Consider the following 12,304-nt stretch of genomic DNA (forward strand, 5'->3'; position numbering starts at 1 on the left):
CCCAACCCTGCACCCATCCTAGATATTATATTTTCTACTTCTAAATATGACTACATAACCTATTGTGATTTATGCAATTCCATCCTCAGTCCTGATAACCACAATGAATTTCAGTAAATATATATTTAAAATGGATATTATATACATAGTTTGCTCCTGCGTTTTTAAAAATTGTGATTCGGGAGTTAGCTTGGAATTTACAAATGATGAAAATGGCTAAACATACACAAACACCATGCTCTCTGGAATTCTTCAAGTTTGATGAATACATTCTGCTCCACCAAACCTAGGCATTCCCCCCCCAAAAAATATATATATATATTTTTGGGTAGAGCATTGATTACTCAATTTACTTGCTGCACATAAAGTTAAAATACTAAATAGAATTATAATCAGTGACTGCAATCCAACACCTGTAAAAATAATGTTGAGAGCCCAAGCAGAGTTTAGATTAGTTTGCTTCAAAACAGCACACAGTTTTAAAAGCTAAAGTTTCAATTGTGGCTTACGGAATGGCATCAGGTGGTGTCAGTTTTGAGTGATCCCAAACAACAAAAAAGTAACAAGCTTCATATTAATAATCTCAGTAGGACAATCTAGACAATTTTCAAACCAGTAAGTGATCTAGTTCCATTGACTCAACATGGTGCTAAACACTGATCTTTCCTTGATGTCCATAAGATACAAGAATGCTTTACTTTCTTCTAGATCTATCTGTTTTAATATTTATCTGTATAAAACAAACTAGATAAAAAAATTTAAACTGTTGGAATGAAGCAGATTAACTGGGAATCAACCCAAGCAGAGGTTTGCAAAAATAAATTGAGCCTATGGGCATTAGTTTATTTAATATATTTAATACTTGATAATGCATCAACTCAACAGTATTTGGCATGGATTGAATTTTCCCAGCTTACATTTTGAGTACTAAAAACAGTTTATAATCACAGCGTTTTCCATCTTCCTGTCTAAATCTGTAAGATGTTAAGAAACAAAACAACTGAAATTATAATTTTATCCAAAAAAATTTTTTTAAGGTTTGACCATTCTTTCAGTATGTTTTACAGTCTGTGTAATATCCTGAACTGTTTATTGTTGCAGTGTGTGAGTTCAGAAGGGGAAATCATCTTAGCTTAAAACCATGGCCAGAGGAGTAGCATTCCCCACCCTAACATGAGTATTTTCGAACCTAATTTTAATCAACCATAAAAATCTTTTAACTTACAGGGAAACACCGATAAAAATGAAAAGGCAAAGCTTAACTTTTTTTGGAGACAAGAAAATATTACGGTTATATTCATATATTGCATACAAACAACTGAGGCAATCGATTGTCAACACATGACAAATATACCTATTTGCATACACTCATCCAATAAGGGGGTGATCAGTCCTTCACCCCTGCAATTCTACTGTTCACAAAATAGTGCAAATAAAATTGTTTGAAAACATTGTGATTTTCCTTACTTCAGTGGCAAAATATATGAACTTGCCAAGCTTAAATCTAGGAAGAGAAACATTATAATTAGAGCATCTGCTATATGTATCAGACACTAACTGAATTTGCAAAACCTACATTAATACATATCCAGTGTGATACGAATTTATCACTTCCATATGGAACTTTAGTTTCATGCTGATAATCCCTTTAAGAACTGAACCAAAGTCCTGCCCTTAAGTTCACACTTCAGATGTACAATAATACACTTTCATTCTCAATATAGTGCTTAGTATTGTTTGATATCTATCCACTACATCTCACATTGTTGCCTGCAGCATGAAGCGATAGCTCCCTTACCCAATATCCAAACATAACTAAAATAAATCTGTTTGCAATTGTATGTTCACCTTTCCTCATGTATAAATCCTGGGCAAAATTAAAAGCAGGATATTATTTAATTGTGTGACTGTTCATGAAATATGCTCAGTACATAACAGTTCAGAAGTAACATTATTCCACCCTAGAGGTTTGCAAGCGAAAATTGTTGCATTGAACTATGATCCTAACCCCTCTTGCTCACAGATTTTTCCTGCAAAATCTCACATGAACATCACATTTTCAACTAACATATGTCCTGCTCATATTCCTCCACAAGGTACCTTCAGTTTAAACACAAGATGTGAAAGTGTAAAACCACACTCTAAAAAGCAGAAGCTGTGACAATAACAGTAATTATGGGGAAAGGGCTTTAAATGGAAATACTGTTTTTGTCACGAGTTATCAGGAAGTGACTTAAAATATGCTGTAAACCGCTCGTAAGGCAAATGACAAATCAGAGTTCATTTGACAACTCTGGCCTTTCCACATCAATTCAATGCTGTATCATTTTAGTTCAATTAATTTATTGAGAAAGCACAGTGGCTCGATGAAGACCTAGTATTTCTCTAGTCTCTTAAGATGATTAAAATATTGGGAGCTCCCTCGGGGTCACATGCTCTTGGCTCCTTCCCTGTGTCCTCCCTTCCTTTTCAACATTTTGTTAGCATAGTGTCCATGTCAAATTGAATGCTCACCCCAAGTCAGGCTTTAAGCCAGCAACTGAAAGCTAGTGTTTGACTCTCTGTATACTTTTGGTATTGTATTAATATTTCTAAAATACATTATAGATACTCAAAACACTCCTGAGAACTAGTGTGCCACCAAATCCAGAAATAAACAAAAGTGGGTGGGATTTTAGCAGAAAGGAGGAGAGCGTGCAAAAGTTAGTGTGCTAAGAGGAAAGGAACACACTTGGGCTAACTCCCAAGTATCAAACGTGGATTTTAAAAAAAAAGAGTGGGGAGGGGGGAGATGTTACATCTATATTGCGCCAGTGCTTAAAAGCCCCTAAGCACCAGACAGTGCAGGTTTTCAATAGAACTTTGGAACACCATAGCATGGAGCAGCAGATACACCAACAGACGCTCAAACAGCACCAACATGGACCCGTTAAAATGACTGCTTGATACCAGCAGATGACACACAAACACACACCGTTAAGAAAAGACACTCAGCAGCATTTATCTGTTACAGAACATACTATAAAGGTCCTTGGGGGACAAGGAAAGCATACCACTTGAACCCCCAATATGGGGAAAGTGCATATTAAAACAGGGATAGAATCTGAATTGCGTCAAAAGAGGACAATAAAAGGAATTTAAGAAGAAGAGCAGCAAGCAAATATTAGATTTATGCCAGAAGGCACTAAAAACAAAAGAATCAAGTACAAGATGTTTCTACTGCACAACAAAAAAGAACCAATTTGGGTTTCAGTAGCCTTATCTGAGACAATCTCTATCCCACACACAAACATTATATATAATTTATTATTTTTTGAAATTTTAATGGGCTGAAGATACACAACTTCTTTTGGTTTTCTTTTTAATAAGCAATAAAGACTTATTGTTAAACACATTCAAACTTGATTGCAGGACTACCACCCATTGAGAAGCAAAATACGCATTTCTGCACTTTGTGTACATACCATTACAAATCAGAACAGGCTGGCACATTCTTTCAAAACTCATTTGAACATCTTACTTCCGTGTCTTTCAGAAAGAAAAAGTACAAACAACCGATTTGGTCCTCAGCACACGTCAGCCAAGGGAAGGGGACAGGATGCTTTTTGAACTCCAATTCCCATCAGCCTGAGCCAACATAACCAATGATCAGGGACAATGGGAATAATAGTCAAAGGCAGCTGAAAAAGCTCAGGCCCCCCACAGCCCTGCTTTACAATAACATACATTTCCTCTCTTTTGACTAAGATTCCCTTTTTGGCTTCATTTGTGTAGACTACATAGAGTGGGATCCTAAAAGGGTACTTCAGATGTGCCTATGAGCTTGGTTATACCCAGGGATTTTTATTTTTAAATTTCCAGTTTAATTGCAACCAGAGCTATCCCCACCATGGCCATGATTCACAATTTTCTTTTAAAAGCCCCATGCATTTCAAACATGGTTTGACAGGCGGCATGGTGAGTTGTTTACCAAACCCAAAGCCTAAGGAACTAGTCATGCAGCCTTTGGGGACCTGGCTATAGTTTCTGCTGTTTTTTTTAAAAAAGGAAGTGTTTCTATAGAACAATAATTGAGAGTGGATCCCACCAGTATGCTAGAAAATTAAGAGGTGTGATCAAGCCCCTTCACCAGTCTATGGAACATAAGCACTTTCTGAAGTATACCTTCTGGATGTCTCCTATAATGACTACTTCAGAGCCAAAAGAAGTCTAGCCGACACCTTACACACTGTTTTGTTATTACTTTGGATATTTATTAGTTGCATTTAATCACAAGTGAACCTTCCTGAGTTTCAATTATACGGGACTGGATTCAAACTAATTTAGTTGAACTCAGGTCTCAGGGAAATCAAAGCCCCACTGCTTTGAATGGGAACTAAGTGTAAATAACTTTCTCTAGATCCACCCCTTAGTATGTAATGGTTCAACATTAGTTTAGCTTCAGTAAGAACCCTTTACAGAACTGCTATAACTCTGCTATAACTTTGTACGAAACAACATTGCTATTAGGTAGGCTAGGTCCTTTTGAAAAAGTGGAATTTTAAAGTTATGAGTCAGGGAAGCAAGAGAGCAGCAGAACTGGAAGTTGTCAATTATATTTAAAAAATCGTTTTCATTATTATTTAGCAGAGTAATGGCACTTTGTAGTTCTAAATATCAGAGTCTTTATTCTCTCTAAAAAATAACCTATTGTTTCTACGCATCCCAACCTTCCTCTCCAATGTAATGAACCCAAAATGCCAGAGTTGGGAGACAGAACTTAACAGCTTTTTCTTAGATTAATAACCTGCACATTTCCAGATCAATGTACAAGGGATGAAGGGGCAAAAATCACCATTTTGCTGTTGATGTATACACAAGACTGTCCAAAACATGATGAATATTTTTCTTTAGAATAAGAAATGCAATTTAAAGCAGTGATCTACAGCATAAACGCCAAATATTGCCCACACACCAGTCACATGCATTCAAAATTAGTTTCAATTGTACGAGTTCCCAGAATATTAAGAGGGAAGAGGATTCCACCTCTCCCCTTACATTAGCTAGATGAAATAGTCACAACTGCAATAGATTAATCAAAATATAGGCAGTGAATTGTTAGCCTTCTGGGAGATAGGACTGCCAAAAACCCCATTGTTTGGGCAAAGGTTTTAAGAGGACTCAAGTCACCCATGTTTCCTGCAGCCATTGGCTCTGTTCCTGGCATATCTTTCTGGAGAACATTCTGTATTTAGCGCAGATTTCCGAGTCTATTCTGTGACTAAATTTAGTCACACCACAGCAAGCAGCCTCTCTTCATCTGCAGTTTCTTGTTCATTTCAAAGAATATCAACTTACAAAAATAGCTTCTTTTAAAAGGAGCAGTGCTGAATAGCAATTTCTAGGCAAGCCTGTGTGCTCCTTTTCTACTTCTCACTTTATTTTGAACATAATTCATCTTTCAGGAAGTCCTGGCATATAGGCAAATCAACCCTGTGTCCTGGACGGGGAAGACATGTAACATGAAATATGGCTACAACGCCATTAAAAGTGCATTGTAACCTACACTGTCTACCTACAGACCACTCTTTCTGAGGAGGCAACAACTTGAAAACGTGCATGTCTCAATTGCTGAACGTGAAGTGTTTGGGGAGGAAGAATAGAGGATGGTAGAGAGGGAGGACTGCTCTCATTTTCATGACAAAGTGCATTCAGACAGCCACCAGGAACAATGGCAGCGTTTCCCTCCCATGGAATTGATTGCACTAACTCAGAGGTCCAAAGTCCTATTAGAATCTCTGAGGCACTCCTGGTTCTAAGAGACAAAAAGTCACAGTCCAGTAGTCTTTGCAGAACTGTAGATTGAGAAAGCTAACCCGTTTCTATTTCTCAAAAAAAAGCCAAAGCTTCATTTTCATAGGGATCACATTCACCATTTCCTCCGATCTTCTCAAAACTCACAGTGTTGAAATGGGACTGATCAGCCTACAATGGATTGCACATCACCCAAGGAGAAAGGAAGGCATGGAAAAGGCATAAAGTACATCTTATACTTGCTTCACAACAACATTTAGGGAGGGCAAGGGTGGGGTGGGGGTTGGAACATGAGGTTTTATTGCTGTTTCAGTACAAAATATAGTATGACATCTAAAATGAATCGAACAAGATCACAAAAGCCAGGATTTTCACACTATAGGATGATGGTTGCTGTTGTTGCTCAACGAAGAATTGGGTAAAAGGGGAAAGTAGAGGAAGGACAACGAAGTTAAACCTGGGATATGAGTTGCATATTGAAACTTGGGGATCGGGACTGCTTGGTCAGAGGAGCTCCTGGGGAGATGACATCTTTGCCATTTCCAGCTTGGCCTAAGCGGTCCTCCTGTAGACTAATGGTCGAAAACCGATTGGTGTTGCCAGCTGCTAAGTTAGTAACACCCTCACTGCCAATACCAACTCCTGAACCCCCTTGACTGCCATTCACATAGTCAAATGATTTACTGGAAGAAGCACTAGCAGTCCGAATCAGGCTCACACTATTGGCTTTTGGCACCACCTGCCCAGCAGGCAGGCTCAGGTGTTTCTTTGTAGGACTCATTTCAATTGCATCTGTACTGAGGTCAATAGACTGGTTCAGGTACTGCTTATGGGCAGATTCCCGAGGACTCTCCGTGGATTTGGTAGGTGTAGAAATCTCCTTATCCTTAGCTGAACGCCCACTCACTCCTTTCCTTAAGCTGCCCCTTTGAGATGCGGTTGAAAGTTTGGCTCCAACTGGCTGGCTGCTCAGGGACGCCCCAGATGAAAATCCTTCATCAGCATCATTAAGATTCACAGATTCTTCTCTTCCATTGACACCCTCACCATCTAAAAACCCAAAAGAAATCAGATTGAGAAACAAAACCATGATGATACAAATTTTACAACATTTCTACGACTGCACCTAGAACATTTCTTCACAAATTTGTGTTTTATTCTGTGACTTACCTCCCCTAATAAACATGGTTAGGATTGAAAACACAATTTATTTGTTTTCTGTCAAAGCCCAGAAGATCCATACAAGGCTGAAGTCTTAAAACACACTTACTCAGAGAGATTACTTCTGAGTAAACATTATTAGAATTGTTCTGGGTGGCTATAATTTCCTACAAATTACGTTCCATTGATAATACTCAGCATCCTACTTACATTTTCAATGGTTATGGCCAAACTAGACATGCAGTGGGCATAATTGCATTTAACATGTCTATTTTCCCTTCTAAACAGCAGTTGTGAGGGGCCAACTGGGATTCAGACCAAGGCACACAGGAAGAGGGGAGTTTAATCCTTCCCTTCTCCATAGTCACAATGAAAATCACAATCACATCAAAGTTTCCATGAGTGCACACAGAAGCATCCCCTCCAGAGGAAGCATCAGCTTTCAGTGGGAAGGTAAATTCTTAGAAGGACAAAATAGACACAAGAAGTACAATCACACATTTACCAGCACACCTAGTTTGGCCCTTAAACGCTACTACCAATACAATAGAGCACTTTTACCCAAATTATCCAAGTCCTTCATGTAACATTCCTGACCTTAGAATTGTTTCTTTTATCAATGACACTGTGGTGCTACTTCCAACACATAAGCATCTAAAAATGGAAGGTACATAACCAGCTTAGACAGATACTAACCCTTTGAGATACCCAGTGCAGCCTGGCAATACTTCTCTCTCTCTCTCTCTCTCGGCTAGTTATACATTCATTCATTAGATATGATAGAGGAAGTCACTGGCTCTGTACGTCAAAACCGAACTGAACAGATCTACACCTCCTGGACCATTGTGGGAGTCAGAACAAGCCTTTGCCCTCAGTTCTGAAATTTTCAGCCATGCTCCTGGTACAATCAGTTCTTATGAGGTGGTCCAAGAGCTGCCTTGAACATTTTCAAGGTAACAACTGTTCCAAGCAACTAGAAAACCTGGCTCCTGCCAGGACTCACAGCAACCCCACTGAAGATGAGGCAGCAAATAGCTCCAGGACTAGGAGGGCATACTGAAAATAAAGTCTCTTCCAGAGACATCGTACGGGAAAAGAGATGACTGTCCTTATAGGACTTATGTGTTGAAGGAATGTTTTGGTGCCATTAATATAAGAATGCATGCTATGTGTTTTGCTTTTGTGAATTTTAGTGAGATTTTTTTAAAATAAAAAATAGCAAACAGGAAAATGGAAAAGATTTAGGAAACAAAAGCAAAATGACACGGATTAGATGCTAACTGGCCAGTTTATCCCCTGTATTCATTCCTCCTGAAAGCAATATTATAGTTCCAGATGTGCTTGACTTAAGGTAGAATCTCACTCTATTGTTTCTAGGAAAGTGCCATTGTAAATACTTTTATGGGGCTACAGCTAAACACAGGGCTCGTACTTTTTCAAAGCTACAGTACTTGACTCGCTACATGATTTGCCTGTTGTGCCAACACTAACTGCTAGAAACATGCAACACTGGCATGAAACCTCCATTTGAGGCAGTTTTCAATTGTGAGCAGTTTTCAATTGTCAGTGCTATAAGTGTGATCAATGCTATAAGTGTGTCAATGCTATAAGTGCCATATGGAAGGGTGTCCAGTCTCATCTCCATTTAGGTGGGTAATAAGGATTGCCACCTTTGGGAGCATTCCTGCATCATCCATATTGTACTATCGTTCTGTAGCTGAAGTTGTAGATTCCAACCCACTAACTGGAAATCACTGCCCTAACTCAATTTTCATAATATGCAACACTCCTCAGTTTTATCAAGTGGTTCCTAATATATCCTGTCTTTCATCTCTTCTCCTCGGTAAGATTACCATATTGGCAGATTTTTAAATCTAGTATTAAATTCAACTGTCAAGGAAAACATAACATTTTACACACTGAAGGGGTATTTTCTGTTCTTTTCTAAGCAGAATTTATTCAACTCAACTTTATAAATATTAACATAACATTGCCCTGTGAAATGCAACAAAATTAGAAACCAGCCTGTCACACATTTCCATACAATGCTTCCCAATGTATCAAAGACAACATTTAAAGAAAACGAGTCACTCTGCACATGGTATTATTTACACGTACAAAATACAAAAGCCATTTAATACATACCTAGGACAGAACACCCTGAAAACAAAAGCACCCCTTTATCAGACACAACATTTACGGTACATTCTTTGAGATCATCATGCAAAGCCAGATGACAGTGCATTTGGTTGAACAGCAGCAGCTGCCACCAACACCACCTCTCTCAAGCCTTTCTTATTCTAATGGATAGTGTGAAAGTTGCATGGAGAAGCTCCAGAACTACATGGCCAAATTTCTCCATGAGTGCAACTGAAGTCTCGTGATAATTTTGCAATGTACTCCAAATTAAATGGTTTTGAACCTGCAAGGTGGCAGACCTGCAACAATAATTGAGGAAGTAAGACCGTGAAGTATCCATTCCGCTCAGAGAAAAGAGTCAAGAGAGGCTCGGTGGGAGCTTTCGGGAGGCTACCACCATGCAGAGGACCAAGCAGCTCAGCAGTGCTCAAGAGTGAAAAACAGACAAGACAACATGCAGGGTAGTACCTTTCAAGCCAGATCCCAGACACTCCAGTGAGGTGTCAGAGCAATTTGCTTAACTAAGTTACAATTCAATATCCACCCTCCTACTTCCTTTCTGGCCTCAATCAAAACAAGGAAGCCAAGGGAAATAGACAGCTTTCTTCTCCCACAGAAAATGAAAAACAAAAGTTCTTTAACAAAGCCTAGATAGGCAGCAAAATGTCTGTCACAACGATAAAACAAAAAAATCAGAAGCATGTACTGAGGGGCAGTTTTATATCATATTGAAATATTTTTAGTTTCAATAGTAGTAGTAGTAGTAGTAATAGTAAATTTTATTTATACCCCACCCTCCCCGTCTAAGACCAGGCTCAGGGCAGCTAACTATAAATACAGTAAAAACATTCAAAACAAAAAAGAGTTGATTAAAATATAAAATATGTTAGAATACAGTTTAAAATGCAGCCTCGTTTTAGTGGTAGCCTATAGATCAAAGCCATAAGGGGAGAAAACGTCAAATATTCACCGGGGCCAACTATCCATGCTGGTCCTATATGGGCCAGCAAAAGAGCCGGAAAATTTATATACAAATCCCATATAAGGGGTTCCATTAAAAAAAATGAGGGGGGGGTGTAAAATGAGTCCAGCCCAAGGGCCAGGCAGAACAGCTCCATCTTGCAGGCCCTGCAGAAAGATGTCAAATCCCACAGGGCCCTGATCTCCTGCGGTAGGGTGTTCCACCAGGCTAGGGCCAGAGCTGAAAAGGCCCTGGCCCTCATTGAGGCCAATCTGACATCCTTGGGGCTCGGGACTTCCAAAGTGTTATTATTTATGGACCTTAAGGTCCTCCGCAGGGCATACCAGGAGAGGCGGTCCCGTAGGTACGAGGGTCCTAGGCCACATAGGGCTTTAAAGGTCAAAACCAGCACCTTAAACCTGACCCTGTACTCCACCAGGAGCCAGTGCAGCTGGTAAAGCACTGGATGAATGTGATCCCGCAGCAAGGAGTCTCGCTGCGGCATTCTGCACCCGCTGGAGTTTCTGAGTCAGCTTCAAGGGCAGCCCCGCGTAGAGTGAATCACAGTAATCAAGCCTGGAGGTGACCATTGCATGATTCATTGTGGCCAGACTCTCCACACTATCACCTTCTAGCTTTTTTGTCCAATGGCCACAAACCACTAACCAAAACCTGCTGCTAATATCACACCTTTCCATACAGACATTACTATTCCACTTCTTGTTAACTTCCAGTACAGTGGTACCTCGGTTTTCAAATGTAATCCGTTCCGAAGATCGTTCGAGTTCTGAAACATTCAAAAACCGGAAACTCAATAGCTGACAGCTAGGCCTCAGGATCTTGTACTCAGCAGAAGCTGCATGGCATATTTGACTTCCGAGGCATGTTCGAAAACCGAAGCATTTGCTTCCGGGTTTACGGCATTCGAAAACCGGAATTTTCATCAACAGAGATGTTTGAAAACCAAGGTACCACTTTATATGAAAACTGACATAGCTTTATTTCACAAAAACCCAAGTCTTCCAACTACCATTCTTTGTAATTAAAAATGTGGAATATTAGAAATTAGCATAGCCAAGAAACAGTATTTACTAATTGTATTTTTTGCAAGACCAACATCACCAATATAAACCACAAAAATGAAAACTCACATTACAAACAGGGCTTATTTATTTTTACCCAAGCCCAAACCTGCACCACACTTTTTACCCCAGAACATCACTGCAAAAACAGCTTTGCTCAGCCTGAACAAAAAGTCAACCTCGAGTTTTCTCTGCTTCGAGCCATGCTCCAATATTCTTCCCTCCGCTTGCCATTAACCATGATAGGGTGATGCAAACTCCAAATAAAAAGTCACGTGGTACAACAGTGAAGGTCTTTAAAAATAAGACGTGTTGTGAGTGCCACATACTTAGCGACCATTTTTCAAAAGAAGATACTTGGCATGTGAGGATTTCTCAACATCCTTCTGGCCATGCACATGCAATGTTTTAGTTAGTACAAAAAAACCAACAAAAAAAAACATACCAGTTGGGACAAATGGAGAAAGGTTGAGGCTCTTATTTACTGAGCATGCTCAAACTCATTCTGCACCACGAGCTAATTCTAAAATTGCTTAACACTTCCATAATTTTCTACTGATGCCTAAGGTCTTGACTCTCCTTTACATTTGATGCAACAAAACATTAACTATAGAAGTATTTTGAATGTTAACCTTCCTTACGGCAACTGCAACGCATGTGCAGTACATAGCCTGCAAATACAATGCCACAAAAAAATATGACTTGAGTCATCAGCCATGCCAAAAAGGCTGCACCAAAGGGGTCTTCACAGAAACAGGTTCAGAGGACCTGAGGAATAGCAAAATATATTCATATAACTGTACAGCAAATTAAGCATCCCTCCATCAGGACCAAAGGGACTGTAGACGGATCATATCAACTACATAAAAAGAGAACCTCTTCCTTCAAGAGGACAAGATAATATTTTGTCTAAATAAAAAGGCACTAATGGCCTGAAGGATACCACTGTATTAGGCTATGTTTTTCACAAAGATTAGGCTGCACCTACTAGGACAACCTGGTATGAGACACAATCTCATAACTATAATTTAATTCAGTTTTAGGACATAGCTGGTCATCACTCACACAGTTCTCATGACCAGAAGATTAACACAGTCAAGCAAATTGGAAACACAGCAAGTGAAGTGTTATGCAAAAGATGCTTGATGAGGGGGGAAAAACTTTAGAA

The 12,304-nt window shown here is 39.4% G+C and overlaps 1 protein-coding gene across 6 annotated transcripts in view; it reads right to left on the reverse strand.

Annotated features, from left to right (window-relative positions):
• Window positions 1-321: 321 nt before the first annotated feature.
• HYCC2 (hyccin PI4KA lipid kinase complex subunit 2) overlaps window positions 322-12,304 on the reverse strand; it is a 48,908-nt gene continuing 36,925 nt past the window's right edge. For all 6 annotated transcript variants that reach the window (XM_035137115.2, XM_035137097.2, XM_060281784.1 and 3 more), the window contains one exon: window positions 322-6,843. In XM_035137115.2, coding sequence (XP_034993006.1) covers window positions 6,245-6,843 — 599 coding nt within the window. In that variant the 3' untranslated portion in view covers window positions 322-6,244. The remainder of the gene's footprint in view (window positions 6,844-12,304) is intronic.

The sequence above is a fragment of the Zootoca vivipara genome, chromosome 1 (genome assembly GCF_963506605.1).
Source record: "Zootoca vivipara chromosome 1, rZooViv1.1, whole genome shotgun sequence".
NCBI lineage: Eukaryota > Metazoa > Chordata > Lepidosauria > Squamata > Lacertidae > Zootoca > Zootoca vivipara.